Here is a 20,634-nt window from a genome sequence, read left to right as displayed (position 1 = left end):
ATCATTTAGAGAAGGATAAAGGGAGAGTTAAGAGACCTGATTCATCCTGGTTCATGCCTCTTCGCCCTGGGTTCCCTCACTCCTTTGCTCCTCCTTCTATGAGTATGTTTCCAGATCCTAGCTATTGGAGAGACTGGCTGTCCTGGTCTCCATGACCTTAATGGTTTCCACCACAAAAATTTTTGAATCATCCTCATGGATGGAGAGGAGATGTTTTATCTGATAAGGATATGATGGCTCAGCAATCCTCGGTTCTTCTTTGAGTAGTGTCCCTGTGGGTGCTCCACTTTAGGTGGCGGTGCATTACATAAACTTAGTGGAGATTTATGGTAGCAGTGTCCATCTGGGTCACTCATGTGCAGTAGGCATCTTGCAATGCCATTGGTGCCACATGTAGCGTGCGTACGACCCAAGCCCTCCAGTTCCTTCTCAACCATCCTCGGCTGAAGACGGAGTGAAGGGGCACTGTTAGCACTTCTCCCTAAAACGGTTAAGAAATAGCTTTTAGATAAATATTTAGAAAAGTTGTTATAGAGATAGTTATAGTTAGGGTTGTTTTGTTTTTTGTTTTTTTTAATAACACTAAGATGAAACAACCTGATCCATCCTCTGTTTTCCTTGAACACCAGGCCTCAGAGCTGATGTGAGGTTGGAGAGTCATTGACCAATCAGTGAGGACTCATCCCTTCCTTTATCTGGAGACAGGCTAGCCTGATTCAACAACAAATAGTCGTATTACATCAGACTTATGGACCTGTAGCGAGGCGGTGGGCTACCCCACAGCCCTGCTGAGGGCCGAACCTCCCCTACTACCAACGTGGGCGGAGCCACCGGGTCCGGCGCCTGCCCCTCCGAGGTCACGGCCCCGACCCGGAAATACAAAAGTCCGCCTGCAGAACTCAGTGGAGGCCAGGCCGGTGGAGAGAGCAGACGTCCCTGACCGAGCTCCCGCTTGGGAAACAGCCACAGGCCGCGAGCGGCCTGCTGACTCACCGGGCCAGTCGAGCCTACCTCTCGCCAGGTACCCCGAGGAGGACTGGCCAAGTCTGCCCCGTGCCAGCTACCCCGAGGAGGAGCCGAGCCTGCCCCGTGCCAGCTACCCCGAGGAGGAGCCTTCGCTACCTACCCCGAGGAGCCTATGCTGGTAGAGAGCACCGACAACACTAGGACAGCCCAGGTACCGTACGAGGGGGAGTGCGGAAGTAGCCCGGGGGCAGCCGACCCTAGTCTGGCTGCTGCACTGCCAGAGCCGATGTCAGTGCGTTGCGGCCAGGATCCCCACTGACAGCAGCAAGTTGCCGTCGCTGCTAGGGCCCCGGGCTGGGACGCAGTGGGGTGGGAGACTCCCCCTGTTTCCCCTGGCCTAGAGAGGCTGGGTACCTGACTAACTATTTGCTTGCTGCCCCGCCCTGACCTAGGGCCTGGGCTGCTACAAACCCAGACCCAGCCCTTGCTTAAGGGCCTGGGCCTCTGATTGTCTATGTGCTACTGACCCAGCCCCGCTTAAGGGCCTGGGCAGCTGATTGACTGTTTGATTACTGCCCCAGCCTGATTGGGGCTCGGGGCAGTATTGCAATGCCAGTATTGCAATGTTTAAAACGGCATGTATTCTCTCCTGAGGCTTCACTGGAGAATACAGCACATAGGGATGAGAGTACATGACCATAGCTCCATTGAAGTCAAGCCCCCTAATCTCTGCACTGTTCTGACATGTAAATTAAAATGAAATGCTCGGGGCAAATAAATCAGTCAGCATCTGTGTTAGCTAGGCTTTGCCTTTCTGCCATTTTCCATGCCAGACATGAGATGCAGTGCACTCCCAGGATTAGCCTTTTCCCAGTGGACTAATTTACATAGCACCGAATGACCCCTAGAAAAGCACATTGTACTAGCTTGTCACATGTGACAGAAACTGCTGGCTTTTCTTTTGACAACAAACATGAAACATTTGCACCTCCAGCATTTTTCACACAATGCTGTACATGTTAGCAAGTGTACGTGTAAGTTTCATAAACTGAGCTCTTCCTTTTTTTTTTTAATTCATCTTTCCATAGAGTTGTACAGCAAGTGACTGAATCAACTAAACAATAAAGCTAGAGCACATGAAAATTTTGGTCCTGCTGTTCATGCATGGTAAGTAAAATAAATGTATAATTGACTAAGGGAGTTGTTGGTTGCAACTGATTTCTATAGCATGTTAGCTGGTTAATAGAAGTGAAAATACCTAACTTTTTGAATGCTCATGGATTCTATAAATAAAATTATAGTTTTCCCTTCATATTTAATTTGCATTAATTATAGTAACTATAATGCTATGGGAGAATGGAAAGATTTTTTTAAATGTATGCTAATGTAGAAATGTTTAACAGTCACCTACTGCAGGGCTGAAAAGAAGTCTGGCTCATTTAGTATAAACATAGACTATCTCCTATTTGTGGTAAGTTAGAACAGTTAATTACAGTGTGCAGATATTTATTTAGTCATATATAATTTGCACTTAGACGAAGGGTATTTAGGGAATTTATTAGTACATGTCCATTTGTTGATAATCTGGCTATAGTTGAAAGCAAAAAGTTCACATATATAATTTAAAGAATGACTTGTTTAAAGGCATAACATACTCTTCATTTAGACAATTGGAGGATCTGATTTCTATTGAAATTAGACCTGGTATCCCACACTACATGCCAGTGTAGTTGCAATTTGCATATATTTTCAATGTGTGTAACCTTTATTTGCAGTAAGAAAGAATGGTGGAAGACTCAGAAGGCCTAAAAAACTCTGGAAGTCAGAGAATATGGACAGAAACACCCATCAGGAGAGAGAACAGATTTATTGGTAAGTCTCCCAAAGAGATGAAAATGACTGTTGCCAGGTGTAATTCTGCTGAACATTATCAGCTTGTCATATCATTTTAGCTAGCCCTGTTCCTGAACTGAAGTAATCTTTCTGCCACTTTAAATTAATCAGCACTCTATGCAATTTTGTCTGTCCACTGAACACTGCAGAAATGCGCAAGACAGATACTTTTCTCAGATATTTGTTCTTTATTCAGCAATATGAAATGACTGCTTGATTTAAATGCTGCTTAGCAACTGAATCTGTCTTCCAAATGTGACCTTCCACTGTTTTCATGCACATGACTATTCTGCCTCTCATGATGCAGTTTCAGGTCAGAAGGATGATGTGTGGGGTACGGATGTGACAACTAAATGTGAAAATGAAGTCAGAGTTCCAGGCATAAGAAGCATAACTCAGTCACCCCCTCTAACTACAGACACTGATGGAGAATATGGCAGCACTTTTTAGAGATTGAGCTTTATACAGAGTGGAGCTGATATAGAGGATTAAAATGCATAAATAGGCCATAGGGAAGACATACTAGACTTAATCGCTAAGGGCCTGATACTCCATTGCCTTGCACCTCATGTGGGCATTTCTACTTGTGGAAATTGGGTATAAAACACTAACAAATCAGAATGATAACATTATATCCCCGTCTAGCACCAATGACTGCACAACAGGCCACACAATGGAGAATCAGGCACTACATTGTTAGCCAGACTAAAGGTAAGGGATACAATTCCTCAGACTGATCAATTTGATAGTTAATTAGAATAAAAGCTGCACAATGATACCTAATATTTCCTTGAAAATAAGTATAAAAGACTTCATTTTTTTTAAAATGGCTTCTGAGTTTGGTCCTTTAGTTGCTTGTGGTTACAAAATTCCAGGCATCGTGAACTGCAGGAGAAAATACAGAATTTAAACAACCATCTGTCCCTGCAAATCAGGTAACTAGAAGAGGTGTCTAAATGCCAACACTTGCTCCAGCATTAATTGAGAGTGCAATATTGTGGGTGCAAATTAGAAGCCTGGCATAGCCTACTTTTAAATGAGGCTCTTTGATGTTAAATGTTTGAGAATTACCAATTAATCCTATGGGTTTACAGCCAAAAGCATCTTCTCTGGAAACACAACACATGTATAATTTATTTTATTGAGATTAACTGGCTATGTGCAAAAGCCCCTATGGTGAAAAGAAGAACATCATTTTCCATTTGAACTGATTTGGGCCAACATAACCTCATTTAGTCACCTCTCTGCTTTGCTCTATCACTGGAGAGATCTTTTGGTTATCCCTGTTAATGTTCTGATGTGGTGTTTTGTGCAACAGTGTTCCCACTTGTGAGAACTGAGAGGGGTTATTCTGGTTTCCATTATGGGATATTTTGGATGAAATCATGGCCACAGTGAAGTCAATAAGAGTTTTGCCTTTGACTTCCATGAGGGCAGAATTTCATCCCTTTTGTCTGTGAATGTGTATAGTGAGACTGTACCTTCCTTTGGGTGAGGTACACTTTTTTACTTGGCTATACAGCACCAGCCACATCAATCACACACAGATGCATGTGCACATATGTACATACAAAATTTTCTTTCAAGTTTATTTTATTTCTATGTATGTGTTTCAGATGCAGTGCTGAGCTACCTCATGGGTCCAAGATTTCTGGTTTATGCAAGCTGTGCACTTTCTATATGGGTAAGATAAACTCAGATAAAATTATTGCATTGTAAATGATCAAGGGAAGCCTGATTTTGGAAGCACTGTAGTATATCTGGAAACAGATATTTAGAAATGGATCAAATTTAAATCTTCAGTATTCAGACTGCCCCATTTTCTGTACTTTCATTTATTTAGTCCATGGTATTGCTTTATTTTGTGAGGCTAAAATAAAAATAAAGTTTTGTCTCTTCTGTTTTTCAGGGAGATCGAATGTGGCACTTTGCTATGTCTGTATTCCTGATAGAATTGTATGGACATAATCTCCTTTTAACAGCTGTTTTTGGGTTAGTGGTGGCTGGCTCAGTACTTGTGTTTGGGGCCTTAATTGGAGATTGGATTGATAGAAAACCAAGAAACAAAGGTAATTGTCTGTGTTGATTTTTTTTCAGAGTAGCAGCCGTGTTAGTCTGTATCCACAAAAAGAACAGGAGTACTTGTGGCACCTTAGAGACTAACAAATTTATTTGAGCATAAGTTTTCGTGGGCTACAGCCCACTTCTTTGGCCCACGAAAGCTTATGCTCAAATAAATTTGTTAGTCTCTAAGGTGCCACAAGTACTCCTGTGTTGATTTTGATATTCCTAACTAGGAGATACAAACTCCTGAATATAATTACTATCCATGTGATTCAATAATGCTTATACTGCTATCTTCTTCAGACTGCTTTAAAAATATTAATAATTTCTCGCACCACTTTTATGAAGGAGGGAAGCATTATATCATCCTAATTGAACAGAGAAACTGAGAAAAAGAGATTAAGGGTAAAATAGTGCCTAAGTGATGTAGGAGCCTAAAGCCAATGTGACTTCCCCAAGGCCACAGAAGATGAGCTGGGAGTACGAGTTCCTCGCTGAATTTGCATAATGTTAAATAATGTTCCTTATAATTAGCTCTGGTCAGAAAATAGAATTTCTGTTCTATAGTGAGAATGAGGTGCCATTCTTTGTCTTTCATACAAAGCTGAGAAATTTCTGATTAGAAAAGTCTGTTCAGGTGGCTGCTGGGTTTTGTCAGATTGTTTGTATTAAGTGACAGAATTTGTGAGATTCCTTTAAAATTGAGCAGATATGTATCACATCAAGAGCTGTTTCATTCTGCAGTTGCTCATGCATCGCTGTTCATTCAGAACTCCTCTGTCACTGCCTGCTGCGTAGTACTGATGTTGGTGTTCTCTTACAAAGCCGAGATTGAGCAAATGTGGCACGGCTGGTTTACTGTAAGTGTCTATTAACCTGTTTCTTTCACAGATAAATTATACTTTGAATATTTCAGTCTTGGGTTCTTTATGTAGGTTAATAATGCATGTAAAGTATTTGCTCTAATCTTGGAGATTGACTGTGGGCCAGAATCTCCTCTGTGCTATGGCTGCTGTACACAGCACCACCAGCAAAGCAGAAAGCCGGTATAGTCAGCCACAGGGTATCCTCACAGAGTGGATCCCATGATGGGGAAGAGCCAATGAAGAAGCTCTTCCTCTCCCTCCATATTCCCATCCTCCTCCTGCACCCTGGGCTGTGAGTGTAAGGCGTGGAGCTGGTGTGTCCTTGTATCCTGGTGAGCCCCAGCTGTTGTATTGGCCTTTTGGAGCTGTTGGCAGCCAGGGCAAGTTAAAGCAGCCCTCAGAGGGACCAGCCTGCCCCAGAAGTTGGGGGGCTTAAAGCCGCCATTGCACCTGCTCCCACCCTTTAACACTCTGTATTTCTTGGCTGCAGCTGAGGATCTAGGCCTTGGTGTATTGAGCCTCTTTAACATGTTTCCCTCTAGTGTTCATCTTTGATTTGAGGCAAAACCTATACAGTCGCCTCTTGATATAATGGCAGAAGATTATCAGGTTTAGGGGCAAATTCTGTTTTCATTTACCACTCTTTAAATCTAAAGCAACTCCACTGAAGGCAACGGGGTCACCCTGACTTTCAGGAGGTTTAACTGAGAACAGAATCTGGCTCATAGCGTTAACGGAAAAGAAGCTCTTGCTGCTCAAATTAGCAAAAATGTACTCACTCCAGTGGCAAACTTAACCGGTCTCTGAAAGCATCCATCTTTATTGAGACTTTGTGTAATGTTCCAGCCAGCAATAGCTGAGTAACCTTGATTCTTGGATTCCAACCTCCGGTTTTTATTCACTTCCAACAAGGTGTTCTGTTATGCAGTGGTAATCATCTTAGCCGATCTGGCAAACCTGGCAAGCACAGCGCTGACGATAACCATTCAGAAAGACTGGATTGTGGTCATCACAGGTGATAACAGAGGCCAACTGGCTGGTGAGCTAGATATAGTATATGTTCATTTACATAGGAGCCAAAGCTATATTTTATTTAATAGAAGAAACATAGTTACATATTTATTTAGAAACAAATTTCTAATCTCATTCCTTAATAAGTGTCTAAGAAGATTAAATAGAGCTGTGTTCAAAGCTATATCTCTCAGGGGAAAGCCTTGTAACGTATAGGTTACAAAGATTTCAGTTTTTCACCAATTTCTGGTTGATCAGATAAAAATAGGACTGTGCTTATTAGTAATGAGCTTTTATTAACAAGTAAAAGTAGCAAAGTTATTTCAGGTGAAGCAACTACTGAGACTTGACAACCTCTTTTTAGACAGGATCCTACATGGCACAATAGGTTGGTTACACTTGTCTTCTGCTTTGGGAGACCTGATTCAAACCCTGGCACAAATCATAAGTGAAAGGACATAGCGAAGTCTCTGTGTACCTCACACCACCACCACATACTGCAATTAGGCTCTCTTGGAAGTCTCTCTCTGGCAGCATCACAGGTCTAGGTTAGGAAGGGTTCTTGTAAATCAAGATTAAAGTGCACTGCCAAAGCTGAGCAAGGAAGCATACATGTCTCTCCATGGTCTCCCAGACTCAAACCACTGTTATTAGTCCCTGGTTTTCATGAGCACATCTTTATCTGTCCTCCCTCCCACCCAATCACTTTATTTTTCATTTGGTCTTCTGTAAAATATCTTGCTCCTTTTGAGTAACTTAAGTGATAATATATTATTAATATTATTAGTTGTATCACAGTAGCACTTAGAGGCCCTGAGTGAAATTCGGATTCCATAGGATGAGATGCTGTATAAGCATATAGTATGAGAGAGTCCCTGCCTATAGAGCTTTTAGTGTTATTCGGCAAACAAAGGGTGGAAGAATTATCACGTCAGTACTGATGCATGCGTGTGTATGTATATATGTAGAGTGAAATGCATTCTGTTTTTACACCATGTCTAGGAATGAATGCAGCTATAAGAAGAATGGATCAAGTCATAAATATCTTCGCTCCTCTGTCTGTGGGGCAGGTTATGACTTGGGCCTCTAATGTCATTGGCTGTGGATTTATTCTTGGATGGAACTTGATCTCTCTTCTGGTAGAATTTATATTCCTATCCAGGGTGTATCAACTAGTGCCTCCTTTGGCTGTAAAATCTCAACAGAATGCAGGAGAATATGTTATAGAAAGACAAATGGAACTTACAAATGTGCCGGGTAAGTAGTATTCAATAGGAGAACAGCCTCCCACCAACATTTAAAAAATGTATTATTATGAAATACTGGCTTACATCCAAAATGTTGAATTACACATCAAATCATTAGAGTACTAAAGGATATCCAACAAGTCATTCCACAGAAACTGCATGAAGATAATAAAATTACTATCAAAAGAAAAGACAAAAGCCAAGTAGCAAATATGCGGGGGTCAATTCTCCAAATCCTTGTACTAGGGTGATTTACATACACAACTCGCAATGGCGTTAAGGGGAGTTATTGGTGGAAATCTTTCATGTGGGTGTGAGAATAGCAGAGCCTCCATTGTTTAATACCTTGCCAGGCAGATTTAAAGACTGTTTAATGAATCCATCTGTCTGCATTATGTACTCCTTGGTATAGAGCACTATCCTGCAGCACGTCACTGAACCACGATATCTGATACTCATTTAGAATGATGGTTGTCATAGCAATTCAAGATGCTAAAAGAAAAGAAGTCAGTGAAGAATGGTTTAATGCATGTAATCCCTAATATTCAGTTTATTTTTGCTACTCTCTTTAAAAGAGTATTGTATCCCCATTGACCATCTTCCTGTTTTAGTGGTTCTCCACGGGGTCAATTCCTGCCTCATTGCACATGGCCGTCTCCTACTAATGACAATGGAAATTATGCATTAGTACTGTTGCCCATTTTTGACCTGAACCACTCATCAAAGTTTGGGGCCCTTCAGATGTTCTAGTTGGAGGGAGAAATTGGTGATAGGTATGCAGTTTTGTTTATATGCAAAGTCCTGTGTTTCTTAACACAGGAGGAATCAAGTAACAAAAGGATCAGTTTCTTAACTTACAGAGTTCAAGTCGCTTTAGCCAACACCCAACCCCAAAGCACTCTCTCTAGCTTCTTCCAGGGTCACACTGTGCTTACAGCCTCCTGCTTGGCTTTTCTTGCCTTTCTTCCTCTGCCTCTCTCTGTTCTTGTCTGCCATATCAATCATTTCAATAGCAGTGTTTTTTCTCACACTCTCATACACACATACCCAAAACAAGACTCAGCCCAAAAGCTCCTCAGCAGGTTCACACACACCTTTTGTTTTCGGTGGGGCTTATGTTTACAGTGATGTTAATTGAAGAGTGAGTTCACACCTCTCAACCTCAGTGGGGTTTTAACCCAATCCATAACAAGGTTTCACCAAACTCATCCCAGGAGACTAGATCACTTATGACAACAAGACAACTACTCTGACATTGACCTTACTCCCTGGAGCCAGAGGTGAAAGTACGCCGGTACGGCATACTGGCAAGAGCCAGTACACTGTGCCGGACCAGACCGGCTGGTGATTTAAAGGGCCCGGGGCTCCCCGCAGCGGCCGGAGCCCGGGCTCTTTAAATCGCCTCCTGAGCCCTGCTGCCAGAGCCCTGGGGTAGCGGCGGTAGGGCTCTGGCGGTGATTTAAAGGGCCCAGGGCTCCGGCCGCTGCGGGGAGCCCTGGACCCTTTAAAACACCATGGGAGCCCTGCTGCCGCAGTGGGGCTTGGGCAGCACTTTAAAGGGCCAGGGGCTCTGCTGCTGCGGGGAGCCCCGGGTCCTTTAAATCCCCGTCGTTGCGCCGGGACTCCGGCAGCAGGGCTCGGGCAGGGATTTAAAGGGCCTGGGGCTCCAGCCCGTGCAGGGAGCCCCTGACCCTTTAAAGCGCCACCCGAGCCCTGCTGCCGGAGCCCTGGGGTAGCGGTGGCAGGGCTCCCATGGTGATTTAAAGGGACTGGAGCTCCACTGTGGTAGCAGTGGGAGTCCCGGGCCCTTTAAATCGCCCCTGAGCCCTGGGGCTCCCAGCCGCCTCTGCAGCTGGGAGCTCCGCGGGTGATTTAAAGGTCCCAGAGCTCCCAGCTGCTGTCGGAACCCTGGGGCCTTTAAATCTTGATTAAATTTAAAGGCCTCCTCCGGTTGAGGCCATGCCTCTTCCGATTGAGGCCACGCCCCCTGCTCAGGACTCCGGAGTACAGGTAAGTCCTTTAAGTTACTTTCACCCCTACCTGGAGCTCAGCCTTACTAATGCTAATCAGCAGATGCAGTATCAATGGGGGTGAGTCTGTACTGGCAGTTAGCGTTGGGACATAATACTTCTTGATGCTTTTAGACATTTTTAGAAAAAAGACAGTAAAATCACAAATTAGGTCAACCTATGTTAGATCCACACTACCCTCCTTCTGTCGGTGGTGTGTGTCCTCACCAGGAGCGCTTCCACTGACTGAAGAGGGGCAGTGTGGGGGGCTGAGAGCCAGGGATCAGCTCCAAGCAGTTCCCCACTAGGAGCCCAGCTGCCCCACTGGGCTTCTCACCTCCCTATTCCCAGACGGGAGTGGGGGAAGCCACCTGGGCTTTCTTGCCTCTGGGAGGGAGATCTGTACCTAGAGTCCAGTGGGCTGCGTTGTTCCCAATGGGGAGTTGGGAACACAGGGCAGCAGGGCTCCCAGTAGGGAGCCTGGGTTGTAGCCCAAGCTGGGAGCCTAGGTGACAGCCAGCTTGGAGCAAAGACCCAGCAGCAGCCCAGCTGGGGAGCCAGCTTTCTCATCAATTTCACAACTCAGCCATGAAATTGACAAGACAGCCAACAGCTGATGTAAGTAACCTGCAGTGTCTACACAGACACTGCGTGGCCCTAACTACCCCGACATAAGCCCTCCTCTTGTGGAGTGAAGTTATTATGTCAGTGCAGTAGGGCACTTGTGTCAGTGGGAGCAAGTCTGTAGTGTGTACACTGACATAGGCTAACATAAGCTTGTGTAAACCAAGCCTTACAAAATTGGTGCAGTGATGATTAGCTGAAATCTGTTATACTAACCTCCACTCCCCAAGCTCTAGTATGTGATAATCAGGCTAACACGTTGTTCTCACTGAGGAAAAGTATCCTGTGCAATTGTTCACTTCCTACCATTTAGGACATTCTTTATCCATTATTGATGAAGAATTTTTTTTAAATACCAAGCAAATCACCTGCAGATAGACATCCTGTGAGATTCTGCTACAAATGTGCCTGTTCAGCCTGGTCTACCTTTTAGATCAAGATGGCTACATAGCTCAAGGCTGTGAAAAATTTCGTACCCTGACTGCAGAAGTTAGATCTATCTACTAGATGTGGCTAGGCTGACAGAATAATTCTTCCATTGACCTAGCTATCTCCTCCATAGGCACTGAGTTTCTAGCCCAGGCCCAACCCTTTCTCCCAGGCCCTACCCCCCGCCTCTTCCTGCCCCGGCTCTGCCCCCTCTTCCTGCCCTCTTCCACCCCCTCCCCCAAATGCTCCTGGCCCTCGCTCCTCCCCCTGCCTTCCCTCAGTACCTCCTACATGCCGTAGAACAGCTGATCACAGCGGGCAGCAGGCGCTGGGACGAGGGGCAATCGCTGATTGGTGGGGCTGCTGGTGGGGAGGAGGCGCTGGGGGGGAGGGGCAGGCGGTGATAGAGGGGCTGCCAGTGGGTGCTAAGCACCCTTTTTTTCCCCCCGGGGGTCAGTGCCTATGACCTCCTCTTGGAAAGGTGGATTAACTACCTTGACAGAAAAACCCTTTCTGGCAATATCGGAAGTGTCTACATTACAGTGCCATAGCTGTACTGCTGTAGCCGCTGTAGTGTAGACATACCCTCTGTTGACTATACTAATGAGAACATACTAGCCATCCACAAGTGTTTTTCCCCAAGGACAGACATCTCTATGTGTGGGGTGGATGGCAGGAATAGCAGAGGGGGAGGTGAATGGGATGCAGGAGTGGGGGTTGAATAGGAGCAGGGGGCAGGTGAACAGGAGTCAGAGGCATGGGCAGTTAGATAGGAACAGAGGGTGATGGGGGAGGAGCCAGGGAAGGGGTGGGGAGACTGTAATACCTTTGATGGGGCAAGTAAAACTGCATATATATATTACAGTCGCAGTTATAGTGCTCTACACCTTCAACATTCTTTGTAAGAACTAAATGTCAAATCCTTACAAAAGCCCTAAAAGTTTGAAAATAGTATTATCTCACTTCTATACATGGGAAATCTGAGAGAGACGTAAGTAATTTACCCAGGGACTCAGTATTAGCACCAAAATTATAACTCAAGAGTTTCTAGGTCCTAGTCTTCTCCTCAGATCAGTAGACCATAGTCATCACATTTAGCTCCAATAACAGAGCTTAAAAACAATCTGAAGGAACTTAAACTTCTAAATATCTTCCAAAATATGCACAATGAAGTTAACCATGATACATCTGTATCTAATTTACATTTAAATCTTTATTTTGTAGTTGTATTGAAACACCATTCTTTTTTTCTAAGCTTGCAATATAGATGAGGATGAACTGGATATTGGGTTTCCAGTCAATGTTTCTTTTTTGCATGTGCAATAAATCCCATACTGGATCTGGTGCCATTTTGAATGTCTGAACCAAAAGTAGAAACAGAGCCAGAAACCTTTACTTAACAAGTTTCCCTTTAAGTTCATTAGTTCTGATTAAAACTTGATTTGTCTGACCTTACTTTTAGCTTTATATTGTGTGTGTGTGTGTGTGTGTGTTTCAATTTGTCACGTCACTCTCTGGACAAGATGTAAGGCTATGCCTTGCACCCGAAAAGGTCAAATGAAGTAATTCAGGGCCAATTAATAACAGGTTCACTTTCAACTCCCTTTGTTTGATGCTTTCAAATGCCTTTAATCTTTGCCTTCTAGCAGCTGCTTTGAACAGATCAGTCGGGGTCCACTCTTCCCAAGAAAGCAGGAATTCTTATTGCAGCTTACTGCACAGTGGAGCAGTTGCCACCAGAACCATTAAAACCTTCTGACTGGTATTTTACAGGGGATCTTCCCATTTGCTCAGCTGTTATTGAATTCATCAACAAACCTGGGATTCCAGAGGCACCGACGGAGCAGAAATCCAGTCCTGAAATGCAACGCAAGTCAGTCACAAAACTGCCTCTTTGCTTCAGAAAAATGCACAGGATGCTGTGTACATGCAGAGATGGCTGGAAAGCATATTACAGGCAGTCTGTCTTTTTAGCAGGCTTGGGTTTAGCCTTCTTGTACACCACAGTGCTTGGCTTTGACTGTATCACTACAGGGTACGCCTACACGCAGGGGATCAGTGGCTCTCTTCTCAGCATACTCATGGCTCTTTCTGCCTTCTCAGGACTAATGGGCACAATTTTGTTTACTAAGCTAAGGAAGCATTATGGCTTGGCTGTCACAGGAGTCGTATCCAGCCTCCTCCATGTAAGCTGTTTAATGCTGTGTGTGTTTTCAGTCTTTGCCCCCGGCAGTCCTTTTGACTTGGGTATTTTCTCTCTTCTCACAAGTAAGAACTCTTCCTTAAACCACGAGACACTGCAAAAGAACCAGCTGCATATTTACCCATTCCAAAGAAACATCAACCAACCCATACTGCCAGATCGTTCTTCAATTCATTGGACTAATAATACAGTGCTGTTGGACAGCGTGCATGGGAGCGATCACCCAGAATCCTATATTTCAATCATTCTCTTGTTCTCAGGAGTGATACTAGCCAGAATTGGTAAGTATACATGAAATTTGCCACCACATGCGGAGTCACTTCACTGGGTAAATGATTCTATGAACCAAAAACAGATGTGATGATCTCTCTGATACGTATGGCCCACATCATCATAGTATTGACTGTTTCACAGTCTAATATATTTATTCTCACCACACCCCTGTTAGATAGGGAAGTGCTGTTATCTCCGTTCTACAGATGGTGTCGGGATTCTGGGCGAAGGTAGGCAGGACTAGTGGCAGGAGCTTAAGAGCCGGAATCGGAAGCCTAATCTCTCTAATCTAATCTTAAGAACAGAATCATTTGAGCAAATGGACGTTCCATTGGCTTAGAGCCAGTCAAAAAAATCCCTCAACATGAAGGCACAGAATGTACAACAGCAGTTGTGCCAGACTGCTGTATGCTTAAATATGTAAGTAGCAGAATTAGTGATTAGTACTTATGGTAAGAAAATTCAGATAATTTAATATGAATCTCCTCATAGGTAGCACCATTCCACACTCAAAGGTTTGTAAGGGGGGGGAGGGGATGTTGAGGCTTCTAAAGAGATGCCATTTGGAATGAAATCACTTTCTAGTCAGTACTTTCAGAAAGATTATCCTGTTTTTCATCAAGTTAATGAATGTATAGGTATAAACATACTTAATTTCCTCTAGGGCTGGTGGAAAGTGAGGGCCTAATTAAGGATGCTTAGCACCTTGGCATAGCAGGCACTAATTTTCAGAGCCTTGTAATTGTATTTCTGCTCCACCATTCAGAACCTTATTTTTAAATATGAATGCAAAGTAGTTGATTGTGTGGTATAGGGATTTTTGTTAAATATAGCAGCCTTGCCGGGAGCTGCCTTATAAACATGATTTTACTACTACGACATTCCAGGGAGCAATCCAGACCAGTGAGAGGTTGTACCCCTGCCCTGCAACCTATGATGCCTCGCAGTGCTTTGCTGCTGTAGCTCCCCACCTGGGCCCCTCACATACAGCCAAACAGCATGCAGGTCACAGCCTGAGTATCTGTGTGTAGCTGCATCCTGCCAGTCACATTCCAGTCACGCTCTGTTTTCCACCAACCTCGGTTATCAGTTGTAGGGTGGCCCAAACACACTTGCAGTCCTGAATTTCCCCCGAAAATGTATGCTTTGCACTATCCAGCCTCTCCTGGACAGTTCAGATATTTTAGGTCCATTGCCGCTCTAAGGGAATCAGTGTCCAACAGTATGCTACTTTAAATGGAGTAACCCACACAGCTCAGTTTAACACAACACTGGATTAATTTTGATTAAGAAATAAAACATATTTATTTAACTACAAGGAGATAGGTTTTAAGCGAGTATAAGTATAAGGCATTCAAGTCAGAAATGATTACAAGATAAATAAATATAAAACGCTTTCTAGTACTAAAACTTAACAAACTAGACTTGGCTCAAGGTGAAGTCCCTTACCACATGTTTCCAATAACATTGCTGACCAGCTTCTCAGGCCAGGATCTGCTCCCAAAGTTCAAAGGCTGTTTCTTTTGTCATCTTAGGTAAGAGAGAGAGAGAGAGACAGAGAGAGAGAGAGAACTTGGGGTGTTTTTGTCCCTCACTTTATAGTCCAGTCCTCTTTTCCTGCGGGATGGAGTCATGGAGTGTTGTGGTGAAGAGGTTCCATGCTGTTGTTTGCTAAAATGTAGATGGATCTGTTACTGCCACCCTTCTTTGCCAAAGAACAGCCACTTGACAGATGATGGCCCATCAATTTTGATGACACGTGGCTAGAGGCATCAGCTTGTCCTGTCTCTTTGAGAAACTGGTTTATTCAGACTAGTCTGGTAAACACACTTCAGATCTGATTTCAACTTATGTTTATAACTTTACATATAATGTTACTACACACATTTCATCATGATATTATTGACCAGCGAGTTATTCGTTTTCGAATGATGTCACAAGGCATATTTTGTACAAAGGTTATTACAATAATGTGTGGAGTGTGAATACAGGGGTGTATTCAGTCACAACTACATTTTGTGTATTCATACTGCATCCATATTGACATGCCTTTAAATAATCCTTCACTATCTGGTACCCAGGATTACGTGAACTGCTTGTCAATAAAAATGTAATTTTAGTTTCTCTCATGCACATGCCAATTCAGCATGTTCTTCAACTATTTTATGCAGATAGTACATGTCATTTATGCATTTGAGTCTTCATTAATAGACATCTAGCAAATATTTCTAGTCAGTTTGACTGCCTTTAGCATATCTGTGTTTTATTAAAATAATTATGTTGCATTCTCAGGATTTCCCCCTGTAATTGTTGGTAGGGCTCTCAGAGGAACAACACAGATCTACATGACAATGACATTTCATGCTACTATTATAGCATTGTTAGCTGACTTAAATTTAGCATTTTCATGGAATCCTAAGTATGCTGCAGAAATAGAAAAGATGGGGGAGAAGTAGCATCACAAAGACTATACTTCTCCTATAAATCCTATTTTAGTAAACCAAATTACAAGGCAGAGAGATGGGGTGGGGGGAGAGGAATTAGGTGACTCAACCACTCAGCATGCTAGCCTGTCACCTCTGGAGGTCTAGGTTCAAATCTTTATTAATTCATAAGTGAAGAAAGGTAGTCTCATTTCAGTGCCATATTTAGTTTTCATCCACAAAACTATAATTGGTATAAACTGGCAGCCTGTTCAAGAGCAGACCATGTTGGAATAGCAAAGGCACTGTAGGTTAGCATTTAGGTATAGCTGTGTTCTGAAGCCTATGGAGATTGTATCATGAAGAACTGTGGTTCCTACATGCATGCTCTCAGTCTATACCTGGCTGTAACCTATTGTGTTAGTGTTGATGCACTAACTTTACACACAGCAATTAAAAGGAGAGAGAAGAAAAACAAAACCAAACAAGCCTACCTTGTATTCGTGAACTAAATACCATTGGTGCAATGGAATTCTCCAGTGAGTCTACTCATGTTTTTTTGTTTTGTTTTTTGTTTTAAAGTTTAGTGCATTTTTAAATATAAATTTGGTACATCCGTTACATATTATTCTTATTTCATGTAACAAGTCTTTTTGACTTTGTTTTGATTTTATAAAAGTCTAAATGTATTATGGAGGGATTGGTAATTACTCTATAGTTAAGGTTGAGTTGAGTTTGAACATAAAGCAAGGATCCAACCCTGTATGGTAAATATGCATGTCCTCCCCCAAATTACAGCACTTGCTCTTTGAGTACACAATTTTCTGTAAAGTTACAAATAAATTGGGTAATTAGTTTAGGAATTAAAATTAATTGAAAAGGGGGCCTTTAAGAAATTTAGCGTCAGATCTCTTTTCATTAAAGAAAATGATCTAGCGGTCATTTTTTCCTGTTGTGCATAAATGAAAATTTCTCCTTCAAGAGAAGCTGAAGGATACAATAGTTTACTTTAGTTCAGAGACTTCCATGAAGAACTAATCTCTTTCAAAATGGCTGACATCTTCTATTGTTCTCAGTAAGACCAAAGCTACAGTTGCCCTCAGTTGGTGACCATTTGGGGAATGGTGTAGAACTCTTGTTCTGCATGGGATTGAGTGTATCTGCCTCCTTGCAGCCTAGGAAGCCATCATCTTCCCTATGCGCAGCTGTGCCTTCAGTCCCATTGAGAACATTAGGAGAAGGTGGCCATTTTGAAAGAGGGCAATTCGTCATGGCAACTATACTTCATGATGAATTACAAGGAAAAATTGCCATTAATCAAAAGAAAAAAATCAAGCGCACAAGAACTCAGTGAGTTTTAAGTATATGGAATGTTTGAAGAGTCTGACAGGGCTGAGTTAAGTTGCTTTGATTGTCCTAATTATACATTTTTATACTCTATCAAGTTTGGATTTCTTCTAAGTTTAATCTTCATTGTGAATTTTCTAAGTTTACAGTGCTTGGGAGATCATTTGAGATCATTACAACATCCCTTTAATGTAGTTTACCCTAAATTATTGATATATACTCACAACATTAACTCCATTTTAACATAGTTTTTGTCTGGTAATTATACTAAATTTGAACACAGAAGTAATAGAAAAGTTACATGAAGGATGTCAAGAGTTTGACTAAACAAAGACAGAGCTGAGATGGCCCTTCCATATTTTAACTTGCAGTTTCCCCATGTAGTTCTTTTTATATCACTCAAAATGATATCTACTATCAAAACAGACTATCCTAGAACTTTGCTAATCTGCACTAATAACTAATACCCCCATTACAAATTTTTAGCAAAAAAGGAAATGAGGAAATAATGCATTATGAAATGCACATTCTTATTTTAACAATTGAAATTAATTTCTTACAAAATGGTAGATTATGTATTATAAGCTTTAGTAATGTGAGGCCTTATAAAAGCACCCTCCTAGTAATCCTTTCCTAAGAAGGGAGGAGAAACTAGTTTTTGTAGGTACAGTGTAAGGTGTGTGCATTAGAGAAATTCCATGTACTACTGTATTATAATTTTACAAAAAATTCTCTTGGGTGAGTGAGTCCTTCAGATGGGATACAAGAGAACAGAATTATATAGTTAGTCTAGTGATATTACAATGGCTATTTTAAGGCCATTACACTCTTAGCTTTTTCACAATTCTTCCATCACTAAAGTAGGGGTATTTAACAGGAGTCACTGGTTTATCATCTGAATACTGGTGGACATAGCCACAATATGAAGTGTGGCTCAATGGACTTCCATATGAAGGTAGCCTGCTGTAGCTCTCCTAATTTGAAATCACTGAATTTAAAGATCGGTTCCCAGCCCCCATTAGGGTATTTTGTTCGTTCACTGCTGATAGTGGACAGCTACTTACAATCTATTTTCTACTGCAATATTCAATGTAGTTTTAAATGTTTTACATGGACGGGGCTTTCCATTCCCTTAAGAGAATATTCTACAATCCAAAGGACAAATTCTTGCACAATTTATAAGCACTTGGGTTTTATAATAAAGCACGGTTCTCTTGCAGGTCTTTGGTCATTTGACTTGACTGTGACCCAGCTTCTTCAGGAGAACATTCCAGAATCAGAGCGTGGGATAGTCAATGGTGTGCAGAGCTCTATGAACTACTTGATGGACCTTGTACATTTCATTATGGTTATTCTAGCTCCTCAACCGCAACAATTTGGGTTGCTTGTGATAATTTCCTTACTGTTTGTGATAACGGGGCATGTAATGTATTTTATTTATGCTAAAAAATATAAAATTAAAGAAACTGTGATACAAACAAACTCAGAGAGGAAGCCACAGAATCCCTCTATCTGAAAGTCTCATAATCCTTTATTTTAAAATTATCCTATCATTCATGGAGTATAGGTTACTTGCATAAAAATGTTGACTAAACTCAACACACTAGCCAAAATGTTCCTCTGTTTCTATTCTTACCCCAAACACACTGCTATAGCATGAGAAATAAAGAACAAAATACTAACTGGAAGACTTATTTCAAAACACTTAAAGATTGTGTTTTTTAATGGACAGTCTCATTTCTGTATCTGCTTAGTTTTTACAATCAACTCTTTGCAAGGACACACAAAACTTATTCTCAGGGTTCCAGATGAAAATGACAGGGCAACTATTTTTCCCTTTGTTATCCATATGTAGAGAATATTAAAATAGAATTCACAATTTGCACATCACAATCCGCCCTTCCTAAGCAAATGATACTGTAGTTATTTTTTTAAACATCTTTTCCATCACACAAGATGGAGCAACAGGAATGTGTCTTCTTAGCTAGTTAGTAGAAACCAATAACTTACTTACAGCCAGCACATTGTGTTCAACTTATCACTAAGAAATTCTGCATTTTTTTATTTTGGACTGGCCGAATACTGACCCCTGTATTCAATATAAATATTTCCCCCTTATTTGAAAGGTTCATTGAAGTTATTATACTAGGTGGTTTAGGGTTTTTTGCAGCACTTCTTTCTTCCCTACTTTGATTTTATTTTTTAATGCAAAAAAATTAGCTCAGCATCCAATTGTTCAAACAAGTTAGTGACAGCATGGGCAATCATTTCTTCACTAAAGCTTTCTTGAATGCAGTTTCTCTTTTTTTAAAATAAAATGATGTTTTCAAAGTTTAAATATGTGTATGTTGGTCAAATTACTATTGGGTAATGTGAGCATAAAATAGAGGCTATAAGTATGGTTTCCTATAAAGACTTGTTCATGACATGGAGTTTTCATTACTTGAGAAAGAAGCGCAGAGCATCTTAGTGGATAGAGCATATGGGAATTGGATGATCTCGGCTGTACTCCTGGCTCTGCCAGTTGCGTTCTGGGTAACGGCAAGTCACATCACTGCTCTGTGCCCATTTCCCTAGCTGTAAAATGGGGATAATGATATAGACCTGCTTTGTAAAATGCTTTGAGATATATAATTAAGTAAACCATGTAGATTCTCTTTTGTGAATAATATGTGGCTGCTAATACAGTGAGTCACCCACTCCCCCGTTAACATTTTTATTTAAACACACACAGCACAACACTTCTCCTTTGTCAAAGCAGCAGTTGTAAAGTGGGGTTTATCGAGCACCAGAGTAATTAGAGTAGTGGAGAACTGGTGAGAGTACTGTCAGCTATGAATACAAGGGACTAACTGGTATTTTAAGTTACTGTAACTGAAAAAAATAAAAATAGCTTCCAGTTCAAGTCTGCCCTCCAATGGTTTTAAAGGAACACTGCTAATAAATCTTGGTGAAGTGTTATCTTGAGGGTGAGAACAACTAACTTGAAGGAAGTTGTCAAGTATCAGGGGGTAGCCGTGTTAGTCTGTATCTACAAAAACAACAAAGAGTCTGGTGGCACCTTAAAGACTAACAGATTTATTTGGGCATAAGCTTTCGTGAGTAAAAACCTCACTTCTTCGGATGCATCCGAAGAAGTGAGGTTTTTACTCACGAAAGCTTATGCCCAAATAAATCTGTTAGTCTTTAAGGTGCCACCAGACTCTTTGTTGTTTTTGAAGGAAGTTGACAAGACTTGTTAATTAGCAAGGTTTATTAGTATTCAGTGTTTCACTTTTT

The 20,634-nt window shown here is 41.8% G+C and overlaps 1 protein-coding gene across 1 annotated transcript; it reads left to right on the top strand.

The window, feature by feature from the left end:
* Window positions 1–2,672: 2,672 nt before the first annotated feature.
* LOC101951863 (solute carrier family 40 protein member 1-like) lies at window positions 2,673–19,693 on the top strand. Its single transcript, XM_065582446.1, has 10 exons — window positions 2,673–2,838; window positions 4,476–4,543; window positions 4,769–4,928; window positions 5,668–5,783; window positions 6,702–6,828; window positions 7,803–8,064; window positions 8,597–8,623; window positions 9,988–10,057; window positions 12,768–13,593; window positions 18,576–19,693. The coding sequence occupies exons 1-10, from the start codon at window positions 2,751–2,753 to the stop codon at window positions 18,869–18,871; spliced, it is 2,040 nt and encodes a 679-aa protein (XP_065438518.1). The 5' UTR covers window positions 2,673–2,750; the 3' UTR covers window positions 18,872–19,693.
* Window positions 19,694–20,634: the final 941 nt, after the last annotated feature.

The sequence above is a fragment of the Chrysemys picta genome, chromosome 2, assembly GCF_011386835.1.
Source record: "Chrysemys picta bellii isolate R12L10 chromosome 2, ASM1138683v2, whole genome shotgun sequence".
Lineage (NCBI taxonomy): Eukaryota > Metazoa > Chordata > Testudines > Emydidae > Chrysemys > Chrysemys picta.
This window is presented reverse-complemented; position numbering and strand designations above follow the sequence as displayed.

Bases quoted from the DNA above. Each gene is read 5' to 3' on its own strand.
- LOC101951863 (XM_065582446.1), top strand. From the start codon at position 2,751: ATGGTGGAAGACTCAGAAGGCCTAAAAAACTCTGGAAGTCAGAGAATA. The intron at 8,624-9,987 runs GTATTGTATCCC...TTAAATTTAAAG, and splicing joins TTGCTACTCTCTTTAAAAGA to GCCTCCTCCGGTTGAGGCCA. The intron at 10,058-12,767 runs GTAAGTCCTTTA...CAGCTGCTTTGA, and splicing joins CTCAGGACTCCGGAGTACAG to ACAGATCAGTCGGGGTCCAC.